At 40.9% G+C, this 22,610-nt stretch overlaps 1 protein-coding gene across 11 annotated transcripts in view; it reads right to left on the bottom strand.

Moving 5' to 3' along the window:
- The window catches only part of phf14 (PHD finger protein 14), a 309,934-nt gene that overhangs the window by 45,587 nt on the left and 241,737 nt on the right, over nucleotides 1-22,610 (bottom strand). For 10 of the 11 annotated variants that reach the window (XR_005942595.1, XM_041183757.1, XM_041183760.1 and 7 more), the window contains one exon: nucleotides 16,786-16,903. Coding sequence is in view for 9 of the 11 variants with exons in the window: in XM_041183757.1 (XP_041039691.1) it covers nucleotides 16,786-16,903 (118 nt within the window). In the remaining 2 variants the exon portion in view is untranslated. Of the gene's footprint in view, nucleotides 1-16,784; nucleotides 16,904-22,610 lie in introns of those variants that run through there. The other variant, XR_005942597.1, reaches the window with a different exon arrangement.

The following is a 22,610-nucleotide window of genomic DNA, read 5'->3' as shown; positions in this document are numbered from 1 at the left end:
CCCTGGCTTCCTGTCCTTGCAAACATCACTCCGCCACATCTCTGCCGACTGATGAAAACCCACATGCTGGCTGAAATCATTTGTGCTGTGCCTCACTGACCACTGACCTGTTCAATCCATCTACTGCCTGCCTTTCATCTCGGTGCCCTATAATGGAACACCCTTCCTGAGTAGGTTCTACCAGCAGACATCCTTTGGATCAAGGAATTGGAAACATGGGAAATCACTAACAAGTTCCTTGTGCCAAACCCCACCTGTCATATTTGGGGATTTGCATTCATTAAACAAACAAATACTCTGGAAAAAGCTCCATAAAGCTGCCCATGTGTAAAACAGGCCTATGAATATAAATATTGTCATGAATATGGATTTGAGACTTGTTTATTGTCACAGAATATGAAAGCCTATTTGAAAACTGTTTTCTCCTAAAGTTGAAATGGCAAGATTAGTTCTGATGAGCTCAATATTTTGCGAGGAATACACACTCTGGCCCAGATCTTCCATGCAGTAGCAATAATCGCCAGATGCTACTTCACTTGAAAATTCCCGAATTGATGCGGCTGCTGCCGGCACATTCTGACCCTGGCTTCCACAGAAATGTGCAGCACTCCTCGGGGAACTCTGTCAGAGCATGTAGAATTGGGTAAATACGGGGCACATCTTTTTATGGTACCAGCTACTGTATGGTAAGTTTAAGCATCCAGTCTTAATGTGAGCGAATGGCTGACTGGGTAAATGGGTGAATGGTGAGGTGGTAAGTGGTTGAGATGGTAAGGGTGGTAGGTGGACAAGGTGTGTAAGTAGGCAGGTGAAATGGTAGGTGGCTAAGTGGGTGAACTGAAAGAGTTGGTAGACAGGTCGGGGATAGTCCTGTCTGGTCGGAGTGTAGCTGGGTTGGGTCGAGGGGGGTGTAGTCAGGATGGGTCAAGAGGGTAGTCAGAGTAGTCGTAGTGGGGTTGGGTCAGGGGGATAGTTAGGTCAGGAGTGGGGAGTTGTTGGCTAGGGGGCTATTTGGCTTGGGGTCTAGTAGGGTGGGTTGGGGATTAGTTGGGTCAGGGGTAGTCGGGTCAGTTTGGAGAGGTAGTTGGGTGATTGGGTCTGCTCAGGGGGAGGTATTCGGGTCGGGGGGGTTGTCAGGTTGTGTCGAAGGGGTAGTCATGCCATGGGTGGTCGGGTCAGGTCTGGGGGTCAGTTGTGTAGTCATCCAGCTGTTAGGTTAGGTTTTAATCTGTCTAACATTTCCTGGGTAACTACCCTGGGTAGGTACCGCGGAACTCTCCTAAGTCTCTGACTCTTGCTCAGAGTCAGGGTGTCCTGGGGAACAGAGGAATTGCTCATTGGAAGTTGAATCTTCCCAGGCAATTCCCCTGGATATCCACACGTCAGTCAGGCCTTCCATAGGGTGCCGAGGCACATCTTTGGTCGTACATCCGGTCTCTGAAGACCTGGAGGACGGAAGATTAGGCCCCCTATTTCCTTGAAATCTGTCTGCTATGATGTCAGCATTTGTCATCGAAGGAAACGGCTTCCTAATTACCAATCTTGTTCCACACACAACCAATTCTGTTATCCACCCATCAAATGCCGTCCCCATTCCTCCCATCAATCCCATCCCATTCCTCATGGAAACAATCTCTCCAGCCAAGCTAATTTTGTTCCTGGGTCCCCCTTACATTCTGATATTTTTATTCTCCACCAACAACTCCACGACCCACTGCTGCCACCACCCTCTGTTGGCAGCTATGATGTATCACATGCTCCAGTCCTCCTTGTGCGCCAAGCATTGTCCACCAAATAAACCCTTAAAGACCAATCAAAATAGTCTGGGCAGATAAACATTGAGTGCTATTATTTGATAATTTAATTCCACCTGCTAAACAGCACCATTTTGTGGCAGAGGTTAAGTATACATATCTAGTTTTACACTGATTTATTACAAAACTGTACCACTGCGTGAATAAAACCACAGAAACATAACACAAATTGGACAGAGAGAAATTTCTGCTGACCCAAGCCAAAACAAATTAGATCCTGGCTATTATCATCATGGCTAATTTCTAAAATTTTAAAACTGGACAATGGCCCTTTAAAATATTTTCAGCTGTGTTTGGCTGTAACCCTAAGCAAAAAAGCTATCAGGGCAGTATCATAGAGACTGGTGCCTCATTATCTCTGAAGTGATGCTAATGACCCCTATGGACTCTAGAGACCAAACTCAAAGGGGATTATACAAAAGTCATCTCCATTTCATAATCCAAGCCTGGCCAATCAGAGACGAGCCATCTGCTAGGACAAAGGATCTTGCAATCTTTCTTTCAAGTTCTTAATGGTTGGAACATTAACAATCTCAGGAACCCAGACAAAGGAATATATACCCTTTGTCAAAGCCAAAGTGGAGGAGGGGGCCAGAACCAGTTATACTATCTTGCTCTACTGCAAGGTAGCCTGCCAGCTTTCATCTTCCAAGCAGCAGCACAGAAAAAGGGCTCTGTACATTTTTGAATGCCTTGCCTCCATCTACACTATTTCTGTACCATTACTTACAAGACTAAATCATCTCTGAGTGCCTCATTGTGGAAGTCATCTCTACTGGAAAAGTGAATTATCTAGCATCAGTTGTCAACCTGCTGACTCTGTGAAGGAATGCACCATTGGACTTGGATTTTGGACTCACATGAAACAATAATTCTTTACTCTGTGGTCTTTACCCTGTAAATCTTTCTTTCTCTACCCCTCATTTATTGTATGAATGCAGAGGGGGCTACGTAGCAATATCCCCTTCTGCATTTTGAGTGTGTGCAAAGAAACTAACCCTCTGAGTTCACCCTATCTCCAGTTTTCTGTGGGTTATTAATAGAAATTGGATCACACCAAAACTGAGTTAGAAATAGGCCACTGTTTATAAAGGGAGAAATCAACTAAAACACCTGTTTACAGACAAGTGGTGAAAGGAGAAATCAGGGCTGTTTAAATTAAAACTCCCTTCTGCCTGTAACAATACTACATATGTATGTATATACTTAAAAAAAATCAATCTTATGAAAACATGAAATCAATCTTATCAGAACAAGAGGCCATTCTTTAGAGAATGTGTTAAAGAAAGAATTTGCATCCAAAGCAATTTATATTCAATGAAGTACATTTCAAAGTGTAGTCATTCTTGTAATATAAGAAATGCAGCATCCAATTTCACACAGCAAGCTCCCAAAGCAACTTGATAATGACAATAGTTCATGAGCTGCTATTAGTTTAGACATAAGATGGCTAATGGAATTCTATCCTTTATTACGAGAGGAATTGGACATAAAAGTAAAGATGCTATGCTTCAGTTATACAGGGCATTGGTAAGACCACATCTCAAATAGTGTGCGCAGTTTTGGTCTCTTTATTTAAAGACGTAAATGCATTGGAGGCGGTTCAGGAGAGGTTTGTTAGATTGATACCTAGAATGAGCGAGCTGTCTTATGAAGAAAGGTTAGACAGACTGGGCTTGTTTCCACTGGAGTTTAGAAGAGTGAGAGGTGACTTGATTGAAGTATATTGACAAGGTGGGCGTGGAAAGAATGGTTCCCCTTGTGGGTGAGTCCAGAACTAGGGGGCACTGTACCCTTTTAGGACAGAGATGAGATGAGGAGAAACTTTTTCTCTCAGAGGGTTGTGCAACTTTGAAACTCTGCCTCAAAAGGCACTGGAGGCAGGGTCATTGAATATTTTTAAGGCGGAGGTAGATAGATTCATGTTAGGCAAGGGAATCAAAGGTTATCAGGGGTAGATGGGAATGTGAGACCTGAAACAGAAAGAAATCAGCCATGATCTTAAAGAATGGTGGAGCAGGCTCGAGGGCCGAATGGCCTACTTCTGCTCCTATTTTGTATGCCTGGATACCATTCAGCCCCTTGAGTGTATTCTGCCATTCAATGAGATCATGGCTGATCTTGGCTCCATATTCTTCAATCTCTTTGGCTAGCAAAAGAATCAATCAATCTCAAATCTAAAATGATAAATTGACTTCACATCTACTGTTTTTTGTAGAAGTAAGCTCCACACTTTTACCACCTTTTGTGTGAAAAGGCATGTTTCCTAACTTCTTTCCTGAATGATCTAGCTCCAAGTTTAACATTATCCCCCTGCCCCAGGCTGCCGCCCACCAGCCCCATCAGCAGAAAAAGTTTCTATCTGCCCTATCAATTATTTTCAAAATCCTAAAATACTCAACCTAATCAACCCAGAACCTAAAATATTGCAGAGAATACAAGCCCAATTTATAAAATCACTTCTCTCAATTTAACCCCTAGAGCCCTGGTACTAGTTTGGTGAATTAGTACTACACTCCTTCCAAGGTCAACTTACCTTGTGTGTGTGGTGTGGTGCTCAGAACAGTACACGGGACTCCAGATGGGATTAACCAGGACTTTCTAGAAGTGTGGTTCAACACCCTCCCCTTTATATTCTCAACCTAACACTCCATTAGCCTTTGTATTTTTTTGTACACGACAAATACATTTTAGTTATCTATATATCTAGACCCCTAAATCTCTTTGGACTACCACTCTTCTTAGCTTTTCACCATTTGAAATATACGTGGATCCAATTTAAAATTGATCACCTCATACCTACCTGCATTAAAGTAAATAGTTTTGCCCATTCACTTGGTCCATCAATGTCTCTCTTTAATTTTATGGTCCCAACTACATTACACACTATGCCACCTAGCTTTGTACCTTCAGAAAATTTGGATACATGGCTCCCTATTGTGTAACCTAAGTCATTAATAGATAGTGAGTAGTTGAGGTCCCAAGTCAGTAATGGCACACTGCAGAAAGGGTTTCTGTTCTTCCGAAAATTTTGTCCGTTTATTAACTTTTGCATGCTTGGAAAGCACAAAATAGTTTGTTTGCATTAAATCAACTGGAGAATTCACTGAATGATTAAATTTGTCAACATGAAATTTTAATTTGAAAAATTGCAACTTTTTTTTAGCTTAAGAATCACCATAGATAATTTCTACAGCCAGGTTTTAAATATAAGTGCATAAACAAGAGACCAATATTATTGATTACTTTATTCAAATAGCATTTTTCATTACAGGCATCAACTGGGCTGCAGTTTCTTTTCTGAGATTCAGGTCAAGGGAAATCAAATCAAATCAGAACTCAATGAATGTTTCCGTTATTTTAAAAAATCTATTGGCGCTCTTAAAGGATGATAATCAAACCACCATCAAAGCTGTTAACATCAATAAGACCCATTTTTAACTGTAAAAATGTTCGGGACTTAATTTTTTCTAGAGCAAAAAATTTGAGGGGGTGGAGAAGAGGGAAAAATTGTTTAAATTTTTCATTCTACATCCCTATCTCTACTCATTCAAAGCACCATTATTTTTCCATCATTGTGATTACAGAAGTAAAATATGGGCATGCCAGTGGTAGGTTCAGAAAAGTGGTCTAACGCAGTTAAAGATTTGCATATATAATGTCTTTGTCTATTGATGCCCTGTTAAACGTTGCTTTGCTTTAATGTTGGTAACTTAATGGGGTCTGTAAGCTCGTTGAGCATCGCGAGATTTGTTTTAATGTCACTCCCGAGAGACTCGATTGGCATCATTTTGGAGTGGACAATCCCTGCTCCCTGACCTCAAGTAAAGGCCTCTCCCCTCTCCTGAGCTGTGGCCTCACCGCCCTCCTCAACCCATCCTCTGGCTGCTTTCTTCTCCTTGACATTGAATTCCCATTTGAAGATCCAGATCTGATCCGATCTGAAGCTCTGATGTTCTGGAAGTGTCGAGCTGGGGCTGCTACAGTCCATTCTTATTTTTAAAATGCTCCTGCCTCGCTACTCAGCCCTCGCTGGCAGGAACATTTAAAAAAAAAAATGGACTGCAGCCCCAGCTTGGCAATTCTGTGCCATGGGACTCTCACTTCCAGAACATCGGAGCTTCAGATTGGACCTGGGCCTTCAAACAGAAAGACAAAGTCCAGGTGAGGGAAGTTGCCAAAGGGTGGGTCAGGGAGGGGCGGGGCAGCCACAATTCATGAGGGTCAGGGAGGATCTGCAACAACCAGGAGGGTCAGGGAATGGAAAGGTTCAAGAAGCAAGGTCCGTGGCACGCAGGAGGTACCGTAGCTAGAAAGTTACATTTTTTTTTCATATTTTTAAATTTATTTTATTTTAAATGTTATTTCATGTACCAATGTAGGAATTTAGCAATGTAAAATATTTCAACTTAGAGGGTATAATTTGTTTTTTTCTGATCAGGAAGGTCTAACAGAAACCAACTACACTTTTAATATTGATTCCTATGGGAACCAGTGTTTCGCTTAAAGTCCTGATTATTTGGAACACAACCACAACTTTAAGTGAGGACGAACTATAGATGTTGCCTTGGTTATTTTACCTACTTTAAAGATTAGCTTAAAGTTTCTTCCAGTTCAATGTCAACAACTGAAGCAATGCTCCTGCTAGCATCTGGTTTTAAATCCATCAATTTTTTCAGGAATTTTAAGGTCCAAGTGTTTTAATGAACTGCAAAATATAGTGCGTGTTATGCAAGCAAAGCATTTTGTGTCTGCCATAACATACAGGAGAAAATCTGAATATTTCTGTTCATTTCCATGACTTATACGACTAAAATTACTCTCAAAACGTCTATAATATTAAGTGCCTGATATGTAGCGTAGATTTCCCAGCTAATACTTGCTTCCTGTAACATTTTTCTATCATACTAGCAATGCTTCAACTTAGCTATATTTATTTATTCAACTGTCAGAATTGCCACCATCTGATCTGCTCTGTTCTGTAGTCACAGTATTTATATGGTGGGTCCAAATAAGTTTCTGATCAATGGTAACTCCATTGGGGATTCAGCAATGGTATTACCATTATATGTCAAGGAAAGATGGTTAGATTCTCTCTTGCGGGAGATGGTCATTGTATGGCACTTGTGTGGCATGAATGTTACTTGCCACTTAGCAGCCCAAGCCTGAATGTCGTCCAGGACTTGCTGTATATGATCACAGGCTGCTTTAGTAACAGAGGAGTCACGAATCGTACTAAACACTGCAATAATCAGCAAATATCCCCACTTCTGACATTATGATGGAGGGAAGATGGTAGGGCCGAGGACAATACGCTGAGGATCTTGTGCTGCAATTTCCTGAGGCCTTCAACTACAACAACCATGTCCCTTTGTGCTAGGTATGATATCAACCAGTGGCCTCCCCCCACCCGCCTCCCGATTCCCACTGACTTCAATTTTGCCAGGGCTCCTTGATGCTACATTCAGTCAAAAGCTGTCTTGATGTCAAGTGCAGCCACTCTCACCTCACCTGTAGGCTGGCTATCACTGGCCGTCGCCATATCTCCTTCCAAAATGTATGTTCATTTGCTAATAAAGTCCTTGCCATCCATCAGCTTATTGTAGACAATCACATTGACATTATAACCTTAACAGGGATGTGGCTGAGGAGTAATGGCACCTTTTGCCTTAATGAAGCTTCCCTATCTGATGATACCTTTTGTCACTTGCTCCGCTCAAACCATCCTAGCAGCATTGTAACTCTTAGCTCTAAATAATACCTGGTCTGTCAACCTGCTCCTCTGGCAACTTCTCTGTTGAGCATCTCACCTTGCATCCTTCATCCTTTTTATTTACAGTCTTGTTCTGTACTCTCCACCCACATATCATCCCAATTACACAGAGGTATCTTTTCTGCTTTCTTTCCTCTGTACTAAATGATTTATCAACCTTGGCGATTTTAATCTCCAACCACTCTTCCTGTTCTCTCTCCCCTTTGAGTTTACTGACCTCCTTTCCTCCGTAAAATCTGTCATGTAAACTCTCCTAGCCACATACACAAACACCCCCTTGATCCTGTTATCCCACACAACCTTGCTATCCTTATCATTATTATTATTGATAAGGCAATCTTTGATCCTGTCCTTGTATCACTCTCTACCCACATTCCCTTTGCCCTCCCAAGCCCCTTCTTTCTGTGTCTGACCTCAGATAAATTCCTCCACCAAGTCACTTACCTCTGCAATCTGAGATTCCCAATTATAACCTTTGGCCTTTAATTCATTATGACAACTCAACAGTTATTGATTTGTTCAATCATACTGTCTTCACCTTGGCCCTACTAGAGCTATTACTTTTTCCCACCCTAGTAATTTTCGGGTATGCCCCTCATTTCTGCTCCCTTAAATTCAAAGGGTGCCGAGTTAAATAAGTTCACAAACAATTGGTTTAATCATGCATTGCCAATATCTGGCAAGAACACTTAAAGCATTACCGGTCTACGTTCTCCATCACTAAAACTGCCCACTATCCAAAGATGATCCAAGGCAGCAAAAATAACACCCAGCTTCTCTTTACGACAAACTGTGTTTTTAGTCTGCTTCCTCCAACCGTCTACTAAAACAATGTGTGCGATGCCCTCCCTTCCCCTAACCCACTGGGATTTGGGTGCCACTGGCAAAACCAACATTTATTGCACATTCCTAATTGCCCCCAAGAAGGAAGTGGTGAGTCGCCTTCTTGAACTGCGACAATCCATGTGGTGTAGGTACGCTCAGAATGCTTTAGAACTATTAGAGTTCCACGATTTTGAACCTGTGAAGGAATGGCGATATAGTTCCAAGTCATGATGGTATGTGGCTTGGCAGGGAACTTTCAGGTAGCGGTGTTCACATCCTTATAGTTGTTAGAGGTCGCGGGTTTGGAAGTGCTGTTAAAGGAGCCTTAGTGAGTTGCCGCAATGCATCTTGCCTATAGTGCACACTTCTGCCACTGTGCATGGCAGTGATGGGAGTGTACATTTAGGTTGGTGGATGGGTGCCAATTAAGTGGGTTGCTTTATCTGGGATGGTGTCAAGCTTTTTGAGTGTTTTGGAGTTGCACTCATCCAGGCAAGTGGAGGGTATTCTATCACACTCCTGATTTGTGTTTTGTGGATGGTGGACAGGTTTTGAGGAGTTAGTAGGCAAGTTACTTGCCTCAGCATTCCCTACCTCTGAGCTACTTTTGTAGCCACAGTATTTATATGGCTGGTCCAGTTTGGTTTCTGGTCAATGGTAACTCCAGGATATTGATACTGGGGCAAAAATAAAAATACCTGGAAAAACTCAGCTGGTCTGACAGCATCTGCGGAGAGGAACACCGTTAACATTTCGAGTCCGTATAACTGTTCAACAGAACTAAGGAAAAATAGAAAAGAAGTGAAATATAAGCTGGTTTAAGGAGGGTGGGACAGGTAGAGCTGGATAGAGGGCCAGTAATAGGTGGAGATAGCCAAAAGATGTCATAGACAAAAGGACAAAGAGGTGTTGAAGGGGGTGATATTATCTAAGGAATGTGCTAATAGGTGACATTAAGGGTAGAAAGCAGGACGAGCAAGGTACAGGTAGCCCTAGTGGGGGTGGGGTGGGGGGAAGGGATCGAAATAGGCTAAAAGGTAGAGATAAAACAATGGATGGAAATACATTTAAAAATAATGGAAATAGGTGGGAAAAGAAAAATCTATATAAATTATTGGAAGAAAAGGGGGATCGGAAAGGGGGTGGGGATGGAGGAGAGAGTTCACGATCTAAAATTGTTGAACTCAAATGTAGATCAATTTTAGATCATGAACTCTCTCTTCCATCCCCACCCCCTTTCCGATCCCCCTTTTATCCAATAATTTATATAGATTTTTCTTTTCCCACCTATTTCCATTATTTTTAAATGTATTTCCATCCATTGTTTTATCTCTACCTTTTAGCCTATTTCGATCCCTTCCCCCCACCCCACCCCCACTAGGGCTACCTGTACCTTGCTCGTCCTGCTTTCTACCCTTAATGTCACCTATTAGCACATTCCTTAGATAATATCACCCCCTTCAACACCTCTTTGTCCTTTTGTCTATGACATCTTTTGGCTATCTCCACCTATTACTGGCCCTCTATCCAGCTCTACCTGTCCCACCCTCCTTAAACCAGCTTATATTTCACTTCTTTTCTATTTTTCCTTAGTTCTGTTGAACAGTTATACGGACTCGAAATGTTAACGGTGTTCCTCTCCGCAGATGCTGTCAGACCAGCTGAGTTTTTCCAGGTATTTTTATTTTTGTTTTGGATTTCCAGCATCCGCAATTTTTTTGCTTTTATCTTATTGATACTGGGGACTCAGCAATGCTAACGCCATTGAATGTCAAGGGGAGATGGTTAGATTCTCTCTTGTTGGAGATGGTCATTGCCTGGCACTTGTGGCACAAATATCACTTGCCACTTATCAGCCCAAGTGTGAATGCTGTGCAGGTCTTGTCACATATGGACACAGGCTGCTTCAGTATCAGAGTCGTCGCGAATGGTATTAACACCGAGTAATCATCAGCAAACATCCTCACTTCTGATCTTATGTTGGAGGGAAGGTCACTGTTGATGCAGCTGAAGATGGTAGGGCCTAGGACACTACCCCAAGGGTCTGCTGCAACGATGTCCATGCCCAACCCTGAATTTGCATCTTTCTCTAGTTTCTCTATCTACACTCATTCCCATTCTGAGCTCCTCATCATTAGACCTTATTCCTAGTAAACTCCTGCCACTCAATGTCCCTTTCTGTCTCTTGCATTAGCTGATATTATAAATGATTCTTTTCCCCTTTAGTGCTGTCCCCCTCTCCTTCAAATTTATCCTCATCACCTCTCTCCAAGAAAAAAGAACCATGACTCCTCTGTCCTTGCAAACTGTTGCTCAGTCTCCAATGTCCCTTCCCTCTCCAAAGTCCTTGAACATGTTGTCTTCCTCAGAACTCCTTGTTTGAATTCCTCCAATCAGGTTTTCGTCCCCTATCATAGTACCAAAACACCTCTTATGAATGTCACAAATGATAATCTAGTTGACTGCGATGAAGGTAAACAATCCTTCCTTGTCCTCCTTGATCATCTGCAGTCTATGACACGGTTGATGACAAATTTCTGCTCAAATGCTTATCTACCGTCCAGCTGGGTGGAACTACTCGCTTGGTTTCATTCTTATCTAGCCTGTCATAACCAGAGGATCATCTGCAATGGCTTCTTTTGTCCATCCCGCATTGTTCCCTCTGGTATCTCCCCAGGGTCTATATTTGACCCCCTTCTTTTTCTCATCCACATCCTGTTCCACGGCAACACCATCCACAATTATGGCAGCAGTTTCCATCATGTATGCTGATGATGCCTAACCCTACCATTCCTGTCCTGACCTCTCGTAGATTGTCCGACTGCCTGTCTGACATCCAATATTGGATGAGCAGAAATTTCCACCAATTAAATATTGGAAAGATAGAAGCCATTGTCTTCTATTCCCATCACAAATTTTGTTCCCTTGCCACTGAATCCATTCCTTTCCCTGAAAATTGTCTCAGGCTGAACCAGACTCTTCGCAATCTTGGTTTGATATTTAATCCCTGAGATTACCTGGCTACCACTCATCTCCACCGAGATCACCTATGTCCACCTCAGTAACATCAGCTTATCTGCTGCTAACCCTCATCCAAGCCTTTGTTACCTTTAGAATTGATTATTCTAACACACTCCTGGCCAGCCTTCCTTGTTCTACCCCCTGCAAACTTGAGGTCCTTCCATAAAGACCATAAGATGTAGGAGCAGAAGTAGGTCATTCGACCCATCGAGTCTGCTCTGCCATTTAGTGAGATCATGGCTGATCTGATAATCCTGAAATCCATTTTCCTGCCTTTTCCCCATAACCCTTGATGCCCTTACTGATTAAAAATCTGTCTATTTCAGCCTTGAATATACTTAACGACCCACCCTCTTCAGCCCTATGTGGTAAAGAATCCCACAGATTAACTTCCCTCAGAAAAAATTCGTCCTCATCTCTGTCTTAAATGGGCGACCTCTTACTCTGAGATTACGCCATCTGGTCCTAGACTCTCTCTCAGCATTTACCCAGACAAGCCCCCTAAGAATCTTATATGTTTCAATAAAGCCACCTCTCATTCTACTAAACTTCAATGAATACAGGCTTAACCTACTCAACCTCTCCTCATAAGAAAATCCCTCAATACACAGGATCAACCTAGCGAACCTTCTCCGGACTGCCTCCAATGCCAGTACATCTTTCCTTCGATAAGGCGGCCAAAATTGTTTACAGTATTCTAGGTGTGGTCTAACGAGTGCCATGTACAGTTTTAGCAAGGCTTCAATATTTTTATGCCCCATTCCCTTTGAAATAAAGGTCAACATTCCATTTGCTTTTCCTATTACCTGCTGAACTTGTATGCTAGCTTTTTGGCCTTCATGCACAAGGACCCCTAAATCCCTCTGTGCTACAGCTTTATTCATTTCTCCATTTAAGTAATACTCAGCTCCTCTATTCTTCTTGCCAACCTCACATTTTCCTACATTATATTCCATTTGCCAAGTTTTGCCCACTCGCTTAACCTGTCTATATCTCTCTGTAGACTCTGTGTCATCCTCACCACTTGCCTTGTCACCTATTTTTGTGTCATCTACAAACTTGATAATACATTTATTTCCCCCATCCAAGTCATTAATATATCTTGTAAATAATTGTGGCCCCAGCACTCATCCCTGTGGCACTTCAGGTTGCCATCCTGAAAATCCCCCCCTCATCCCAACTCTGTCTTCTATTAGTTAGCCAATCCTCTATCCATGCTAATATACTACCCTCAACACCATGGGTTCTTATCTTATTAAGTAGCCTTATGTGCGGTACCTTATCGAATGCCTTTTGGAAACCCAAAACCATCTACTGGTTTCCCTTTATCTATCCTGCTTGTTACCTCCTCAAAGAATTCTAATAAATTTGTCAGGCATGATTTCTTCTGCATGAAACCATGCTGTCTCTGCTTGATTATATTATGCATTTCTAAATGCTCTGCTATTAAATCCTTTATAATAGGCTCTAATGTTTTCCCAATGACGGATGTTAAGCTAACTGGCCTGTTTCTTGTCTCCCTCCCTTTTTGAAAAAGGGTGTTATATTGGTGGTTTTCCAATCCTCTGGGACTTTTCCAGAATCTAAGGATTCTTGGAAGATTACTACCAGTGCATTCACTATCTCTGCAGCTGTTTCTTTTAATATCCTAGGATGCAGCCCATCCGGTTCAGGGGACATATCGGCCTTTAGCCCCATTAGCTTCCCTAATAATTTTTCTCTAGTGACAGTTATTGTATTTATTTCCTCCACCCCCACCCTTTACCCTTGATTATTTAGTAGTTTTGGAATGCTATTAATGTCTTCTGCCGCGAAAACTGATGCAAAGTATTTATTCAACTCCTCTGCCATTTCCTTGTTCCCCTTTATTATTTCCCCAGCCTCATTCTCTAAGGGGCCTACACTGATTTTGGCCTCTCTCTTCCTTTTTATATATTTAAAGTAGCTCTTACTGTCTGTTTTTATATTACTTGCTAGTTTACCCTGAAAGTTTATTTTCTCCCTCTTTATTTTTTTTTTTGATATCTTCTGTTGATTTTTAAAACTTTCCCAATTTTCTGGCTTACCACTAATCTTTGTCACATTGTATGTCTTTTCTTTCAATGTGATTCTATCCTTAACTTCCTTAGTTAACCATGGCTGGTTTATCCCCTTCCTTGAATCCTTCTTTCTCTTTCTCACTGAGGTATGCCTTTGTTGTGAGTCTGAACTATTTTCTAAAATGTCTGCCATTGTTCATCGACTGTATTTTCTGCTAAACTCCTTTCCCAATCCACTCCAGCCAACTCTGCCCTCATTCCTTTGTAATTCCCCTTATTTAAGTTTAACATGGTTGTTTCTGGCCCAGGTTTCTCACTCTCAAACTAAATGCTAAATACTCCATGTTATGGTCACTGTTTCCTAGGGGATCTTTTACTCTGAGATCATTTATTACACCTACCTCATTACACATTATCAGATCCAAAATAGCCTGATCCCTGGTTGGATCCACAACATATTGTTCTAGGAAACTGCCCTGAATACACACGATGAATTCTTCTTCGTGGCTACCTCTGCCAATTTGATTTTCCCAATCTACATTCAAAACTCTACTGCCCGTGTTCTAACTCACACCAAGTTTCACTCCCATTCCCTTGTGCTCGCTGATGTTCATTGGTTTCCGGTCAAGCAATACCTCGAATTTAAAATTCTGAGTCTTATTTTCACATCCCTCCTTGGCCATGCTCCTTCCCTTCACTGTAATATTATTCAGCCCTACTACTCTTTTAGATCTCAGCGCTCAGCCAGCTAGACTCTTGAGCAGTCTTTATTTTAATCTTTCCACCACTGGCATCCGTACATTCAGCTGCCTAGGCTCCAAGCTCTCCATATCTCTCTCTCCACCTCTCTTTCCTCTTTTCAGGTACTCCTTAAAATGTACCTCTTCAACCAAGCTTCAACCAAGCATCTGGCTCATAAGGCCTGATGTGTCTCAGTGTCAAAATTTGTTCCATCAGGCTCATATAAATCCACTTGGGACACTTTATTATATTATATTATATAAATGCAAGTTGTTATTCTATTAGTTGCCATTAAGTCTTTCCAGCTCCAATTCCAAGTCAGAAGGTGCTGTCCACAACAGTGCTAATCACCACTCATTTCAATCCTGTAAAATTCGGAACCTACTGATAAAGTCTTCAGTAACAGTTGCAAATACGGTTCTTTTTCCAAACTTGTCAAATGTGTAAATTAATCAGAACCATTTTCAAAAACAAATATTGCTATTGCCATTAACTATACTAAAATTCTTAAGGTACAAGCTATAACTAGCTATTGTACAGGTCAATATAACGGATAAATAGTATTCCTTCTCAACACTATTTCCTTTAGGGGCTAAATCATGTCTAGTGTTTGGCTTCTTTCATTAAGGACAGGACCTTCCCCCTGTTGGGGGGGGTGGGGGTTGTGCGGGAGCGGGCGGGCTCCCGATTGGCACCCCCCGGTCGGGGGCACGCTGCCATTTTACATGGGCGGGCCAATTAAGGCCCGCCCAGCATGATGTGCGCCAGGAAGCGCTATGCACTCCCTGTGCAGGGGGGAGAGGGGGGTTCCCTGAGCCGGGAGTGCACTCTTTCGCGTGCACAGTTCTCTCTGAGGCAAAGTGCTACCTCAGGGAGATCGGCTCAGGTTTCAAACATTGGATAAAGATGAGAAAAAAAATTATTGACAAATCCCCTCATGTGACACTGTCACATGAGCTGGGACATGTCTATTACTTTTATTTAAAAATTTCTGGAACATTTTAAATCCCTCATGAAATCTCATCCCGCCCTTGGATGAGGTTTCATGTTTTTGCTGAAGACCACCTGGGCTCTTTGCCCGCTCGGCAGCCTTAAGGTTGGACGGGCAGGTCCATCAAGTGTATTAATTACTTTAGTAATGGCCTTAAGTGGCCCATTGACAGGTCGGTGCGCACACAGCCGACTCAGTTGTGCGCCCGCCTGAAAATCTAAATGACATGGGATGACGTCGGGTTCCCGCCATGGGCCCAGCCCTCGCTTGCCGATCTAAAAATTCTCCCCTTAGTGTTGATTAGCATACTGATTATTTGTACAAATAAATAAAATAACCAGACCATTAATATTTTTTCCTCATTTATTTTCAACAAAATATTTTAAAATATTACTGCTGAGGCCCACTCGGCCAAGGCATTATTAGCAGCTGGAAAAAGTTTTTGTGCTGTCATTTTGGGCAGTACACCAGCAAAGCATTTTTAAATATCCTTTAGCCAGAGGTCACTATGGTGATTTGCTCAGACTGAACTTTTCAAAACAATGCCAAAACCAAACAGTAATACTCTGTTGGGTAAGTGGATATACAGAAGTTGTTTTGTGCAACAAGCTGAAGGAATGCATTTATTTTCAAATTAGATGATGATAGAGCCAACATTCCTCATTTCCATCCTGCCATGATAAGGGGAAAAAAGAGAAATGAAGAAGGTTTTCATTTTTTTTGTCATGTCTATTAGCCAGGAAAAACACTGAGTAAATAGCACAATAAGCTAAAGCCACTATAATTTGGATTGTTTTGTAATGTTTTATTGACCTCTTATAGAAACTTTTTGAAGGTTAGTTGTCTTTGCACGCACAGATTCCATACAGACATATATGCCCTCCAATATAAAGGCTAATCAGTTAAAAGGTGATGTTCTTTCTGAGGTGCAGGGTAGTTTCTCTGGAGAAAGCTCTTCTTGATTAAACAAACAATTTCAACTAGTAATAGCCCGTGAAGGTCATCAGGTTTTAATAACCTGTCTAGTAGAGCTTGGTCTAGTTTCACAGTCTTATTCACTGTGGGAGTGCTGACTCAATGCAGGAATACATTAAAAATATCTTCTTTGGAAGTGGACAAATCTTAGTTTCTCTCTTTGAACATTATTTTGTGAAAGAAATATTCAGTGCTGTCTTAACCAAAAATACTAAAACAAATAGAAGAATCCAATTAGCTTCTAATTTACTGAAACAGCTGATTTAAAACAAGATCTTAACATTTCAAGATAAAACATTAATAACTATAGTGTTTTAAACATCTATCCAATTCACCAACAATGCAGAATTAGCCTTCATAACAAACTTTAAGCAAGAAACGAATGGAGCATTTCTACTAATACTATACGACATTCCATTCCATGTTAAAAGGCTGACAGAAATTCAATATAATTTTTGATTCTCTCCAGAACTGACTAGGATACTTAAGCATTCTAAGACTAAGCTTGCTGGATACCCAAACTACTGTGGACAGCTAATTTCCACACTGTATCTTTGGAAATCTTATGGTGAGCTGAATTCTAAGGTAACAAATATTTAATCTTACTTTTGAAGATGTAGAGTCACACTCCTGACAGATCCAACCATAGCCTGTCTGTTTTGGGGATTTCTTCAGTGGTGGGTCGAGGCAGCCAAAGTGGTAACAGAGTCTGCATTCATCACACCTAAACAGGAGAATAATATTAAGACAAAATTAGTTTTATGATCTGGCAAATCTAGTCTATACGTTAAGTAACAGAAGTTTGAATTAGACTATCAGCGTCTTGTCCAGTTGGGTAGAGGCAGAAAAATAACTGACTTGTAATGCTCTGACAGCCATCAACCTCCCCTTTCCCCAACTCTGACTCCACCCTTGCCAATGAGATCAACTCTGCAAAGTGAAGAGCACGAATCAATTTCTATCTTAAAAATCCAGTTCATTGGTGACTAAATGAATCCCCAAATCAATTCAGGAAACACTGAGTCAGGCAACTGTAGAGAAATACCAACATTTCAGGTGGATGACCTTTCACTTTTTCTAAGGAAAGATCACTAACCTGAAATTAATTTGTTTCTCTCTCTAAAGGTGATGTTTAACTTGCTGAATGTTTCCAGCATTTTCTGCTTTTATTTCAGATTTTCAGCACCTGCCATAATTTATTTTTGGTTAAATCAATTTTCTTTGGCTTCGAAAAGGAGCCAAGTGGATTTAAACTTCACTTGCAAAGGTTTACATCAGAAAACATGACAACTCATTAAATTGGAGATAGAACAGATTGGGTTAACTCATGGGCCCCTAAGATGCAAGAGTTATACTGGAACATTGTGGCATGCTATGTGGACTTGTACTGAATTTGAGTGTTCTGAGATCTGGAAGACTCATACGAACATACAAAATAGGAGTAGGCCATTCGACCCCTCGAGCCCGCTCCACTATTCAATAAGCTCATGGCTGATCTGATTATAGCCTCAACTGCACTATCCTGCCTATCCCTGAAAACCTTTGGCTCCCTTGTAAGTCAAGAATCTATCTACCTTTGCCTTAAAAAATATCCAAAGTCCCTCCCTCTATCACACTCTGTGGAAGGGAGCTCCAGTCTCATGACCCTCAGAAAAAAAAATTCTTCTTGTCTCAATCTTAAATGGGAGACTCTTTTTAAAAAAGCTGCGTTTCCGAGCTCTAGGGCAGAATTTTCCCTCCGTTTGGCGGGGGTGGGGGTGGGGGTGGGGGGGCGCGGTGGTGGTGCTGGTAGAGGAGAGAGTTTTCAAAAGCGGGCACGTGGAAGCACGCCCCCAATTGTGGGGGCGCTGCCATTTTACATGGGTGGACCAATTAAGGCCCGCCCAGCATAACGTCTGCAAGGAAGCACTATGCGCTTCCTGTGCGGGCGGGTGCAGAAAGAGTGCGCTCTTTCACGTATGTGCACGACAGAGCACATTCATCTCCTTGAGGCTAAATGCTGCCTCAGGGAGATCAGCTGCACATTAAAAAGTATTGAAAACAGAAAAAAAAAATTCCCTGACATGTCCCCTCATGTGAGTTGGTTCATGTTCATCACTTTCAGTTTCACTTTTATTAAGAATTTATAGACATAAATGAAACCTCATCCCGCCCATTTATGAGGTTTCATGCTTTTTCCAATGCCTGCCAGGGCTCCTGGCCTGCCCGCCAACATTAAGGTTGGATGGACAGGTCCACTAATTACATTAATTACTCTGTCAATGGTCTCAATAGGCTGATTCGGCTGAGACCCCAGCGACCTGAAAATTGAAATGGGGCAGGGTGACGTCAGGAGTTCCATCCAACGTCATCCTGCATCGGCGAGCAGGCTCCGACTCTCGCTCACCGACCGGGAAATCCTGGCCCTGGTCTCTCCCACAAGGAGAAATATCCTTTCAGGAACCACTCTGTCAAGTCCCCTCAGGATCCTATATGTTCCAATAATATCACCTCTCATTCTTCTAAACTCCAATGGAAATAGGCCCAAAATCTCCAGTCTATCCTCATTCACCTCTTCACCCTAGGAATCAGTCGAGTGAAACTTCTTCGAGTACAGTTGTCTTTTCTTAAATAAGGAGACCAATACTGTATGCAGTCCTCCAGATGTAGTCTCAACAATGCCCTGTACATTGGTAGCAAAATATCTCTACTTTTACTTTCCATTCCCCTTGCAATAAACAACAACTTTCCATTTGCCTTCATACTCATTTGCTGTGCCTGCAAGCTAACTTTTCCTGATTCATGTACCAGGACACTCAGATCCCTCTGTACTGAGTTCTTCGATCTCTCTCCATTTAGATAGTAAGGTGCTTTTCTATTCTTCCTGCCAAAGTGGACAAGTTCACATTTTCCCACATTCTCTTTTATCTGCCAATTTCACTTAAACTATCTATGCCCCTTTGCAGGCCCTTTATGTCTTCTTCACAACTTACTTTCCTCTCTATCTTTGGCTCATCTGCAAGTTTAGCAACTATACATTTGGCCCCTTCATCCAAATCATTGATATAGATTGTAAACGGTTGAGGCCCCAGCACTGGTCCCTGTGGCACTCTACTCGATACATCTTGCCAAGCTGACTCATTTAAGAATTGAGATAAATTATTGTTTACAATGCTAGTACTGGGAACCAATCATTTATCAAGTACACCATACCATTCTCTTATTTTCTTTGATACTGTCCTTTTGCCATTGCCATTGCATGCAATTGAGTATATAAAATAGTTTGTACCATCCTGGGTATTGTCAAATGAACTTAATGTGTATAGCTACTTGATAAGGACAGTTTACCTAACTAGTAGGGTCTTTGGCCACTGGACCATTACACATTAAACTGAAACTTAATTAAAACTAAATAACCACTTAACAAATACCCTGCAGTAAATTACCATCTTTGCATACCCTGTAGAAAAGAATGAATAAATCTGTGACAAAAGTAGGATACATATATCATTTTAAAAATGGAATTAATATATCTTTATGAAACTGCTTTTTGTATAATAATGTCTTCAAGCATTTTATATTTATGCCAGAATAGAACTATTTAAGGTACATTTTGGATGTTAAATAATGATAGCACAGCAACTGAGAGATGTGAGCAGACATACTTTCACAGCATACAGATCATGCATACATAGCATTCAAGTTAAATGGTATACTACAGAAATTATCTTCTAATTAGAAACATTTTCAAGAACGTACATTGTTTTGTATTTAATAAACTGCAGGTGACAATGTAGTGCTTTATACTGCCCATAACTTCAGCCCCAATAAAATAACTGCATTAAAACATGATGCAAGTGGAGTGTTCTCAAGGAATTTTTTTTTGTTCAAAAGGATAGTTTAATGTAGTAGTATCAATCTATGTTACTAAGTTAGTCATGTAATGAAAACTACAGAGAACAAGAGAAAATATGTCTGTAATTTCTGTTTATAAAATAATACCTACACTCTTCTGTATTTGTTGAAGTGATTTTAATACTTCAGATTCATTTTATTCTTCCCATTTACTGATTTTTTGTGAAGTTAATAGAAAATAACCTTATAATAACTAGCCTATTGTTGTATAATTCTACTGCAATCAATCAAGGTGATCCAGATTTTGGAATGAAAATCAGATAACAAAGATAATTTATAAAATTAATCACATTTTGCTTAATGAATACCATTATTTCAAATTCCATCTCATTAGGTTTCTTGCATAGTCTTATTAGTTGGCCTGCATAGCACTAAGAGTTAGCACATAGGAGAAAGATTTCAATCTTCGCAGGACTAAAGGATCTACTGAACATGCCCGACATTGATATACATAAATAAATATGTATATATTTATGTATACTGATTATACATGCAACATTACTTTATTCACGTAAAAGAGACAAGAGCTGACCAATTGTCGAAAGGATGTGTTTTCTATTACTCATTGCTTCAAAACCACAACATCAATTGATTAGCTGATGTTTCCAAAATTTCAAAGCGCAAATGAGAAAACATGTAATTAAGATTACTTAACATTTACGCTAAAAATGGTTCTTTACTATTTGAAAACAACATAATTTTCAAAAAAGAACTTGCATCCATATATCAAATTATCACTATCGTAATATCTGAATGAATTTCACATCAATAAATTTTTTCCAAAATACAATCACTGTTGTTATGTAGGCAAAAGTATTGCCACATACATTCAGTTATAAGCCCCACATAAATATAGTTGTTGAGCTCTTCGCCTTTGGACACAGTAGGTCAGTGATTAGGGCTACTCTCCTTCTGTCTCTTCTGTTGCTCTCTGCCTCTCTTCCCTTAGTTTGGCCTCTTTCTACCTTATCTTGACTTTCTTTATTCAGCTCTCTTTTTCTTTTTTCATTTCAGGTGGGAAGTGGTGATGGAATGGCATGAGGTGGTAGGGAAATGGCTGCAGGCTGCTTGTGATGAAACTGGGGAGAAAATATGGAAAACAGAAGCTCTCTTTTGATCATAGGATCAAAAGAAATAGGATCAGGAGTAGGCCATTCAGCCCATTGAGCCTGCTCTGCCATTGTAAGATCATATCTAATCTGATCATAGCCTTTACTCCACTTTCATGCCTGCCCCCCATTACCCTTGACTTCTCTTGTAGATCAAATATCTGTTTAGCTCAGCCTTGAATATATTCAATGGCCAAGCCTCCATTACTGTCTGTGTAAGAGAATTCCAAATTCTACCAACCCTCAGAGGGGAAAGCTTCCTAAACACCATTTTAAATGGGAGACGCCTTATTTTTAAACTGTGCCTCTCATGATTTCCCCCATTAGAGGAAATATCCTCTTAGCATCTACCCTGTTAAACCCCCTCAGAATCTTATATGTTTCAATAAGATCACCTCTCATATTTCTAAACTCCAGCGAGTATAAGCTCAACCTGTTCAACCTTTCCTCATAAGGCAGCCACTTCATTCCAGGGATCAACTGAGTGAACCTTCTATGAAGCTGCTTCCAATGGAAATATATCCCTCCTTAAGAAAGGAGATCAAATGTGTACACACTACATAAGATGTTGTTGGGAAATCATATCTTCAAGAATTGTATTTTCTTATAAAATTTGGAAGGACATTGCATTATTTGGACGTTAGACTATTTTTTTGAAAAAGGTCATAAGTTCACCTTGGAATGTGAACAAGCATGCCTTTTCAAAGGAATCACATGACACCAGCGAAATGACCAGCATGGCAATTGTGGAGGAGAGCTACCTGTCTATTTGAAATGCAATCACTTTAATTGATGGGGCAAAGAAACTGTTTAAAGGCAAGGGCCTGCTGATTTACTAGAAATCACCTGATGGAGCAGCTTTACGTTTTGAACTGGTTGCTTTGAACTTAGTAGGGAATGAACTGAGAAAGGGAAAAGCGGCCCAGCTCATGCTCTCCTTGCCTTGCTTGAAATACAGTGTGGCAATCAGTTTCCAGTTAGGAATTCTCATCTCAGGAGAACTTGTCTGTATTTGGAAACTCGAAAGGCTGAGATGAGAAGGATTGATCCGGCTCTATTTCCCTCCACGCCGAAGCTCCGTTGGCGAGAACTTTCAGACATCTACTGGAACTAGCAACCCATCCTCGCACGAGGGAGCAACAGATCAACAGCTTCAAAACCCTGCAAACTTTATCCTTTTTATAAAAAGTTTTTTCTTCAACTGCCTATCTATGCAGAGACCCTATTTGTTTAACCTTGTTTGTGTGTGTGTGCGCGCGCGCGCACATGCTGGGGAATTTTAAAAGGGATGATTACACTTCCAGATTACAATTTGTGTGTTAACCAGTTCTTGCAACTTGTTTTAAAAAAAGCTTTGTTTTAAAATAAGTCAATCATTACGAGCTTTTTGAAAGAAGTCTGGTTGAAGTTTCTTTTATTCTGGGTCTA

Source organism: Carcharodon carcharias, chromosome 3, assembly GCF_017639515.1.
Source record: "Carcharodon carcharias isolate sCarCar2 chromosome 3, sCarCar2.pri, whole genome shotgun sequence".
NCBI lineage: Eukaryota > Metazoa > Chordata > Chondrichthyes > Lamniformes > Lamnidae > Carcharodon > Carcharodon carcharias.
This window is presented reverse-complemented; position numbering and strand designations above follow the sequence as displayed.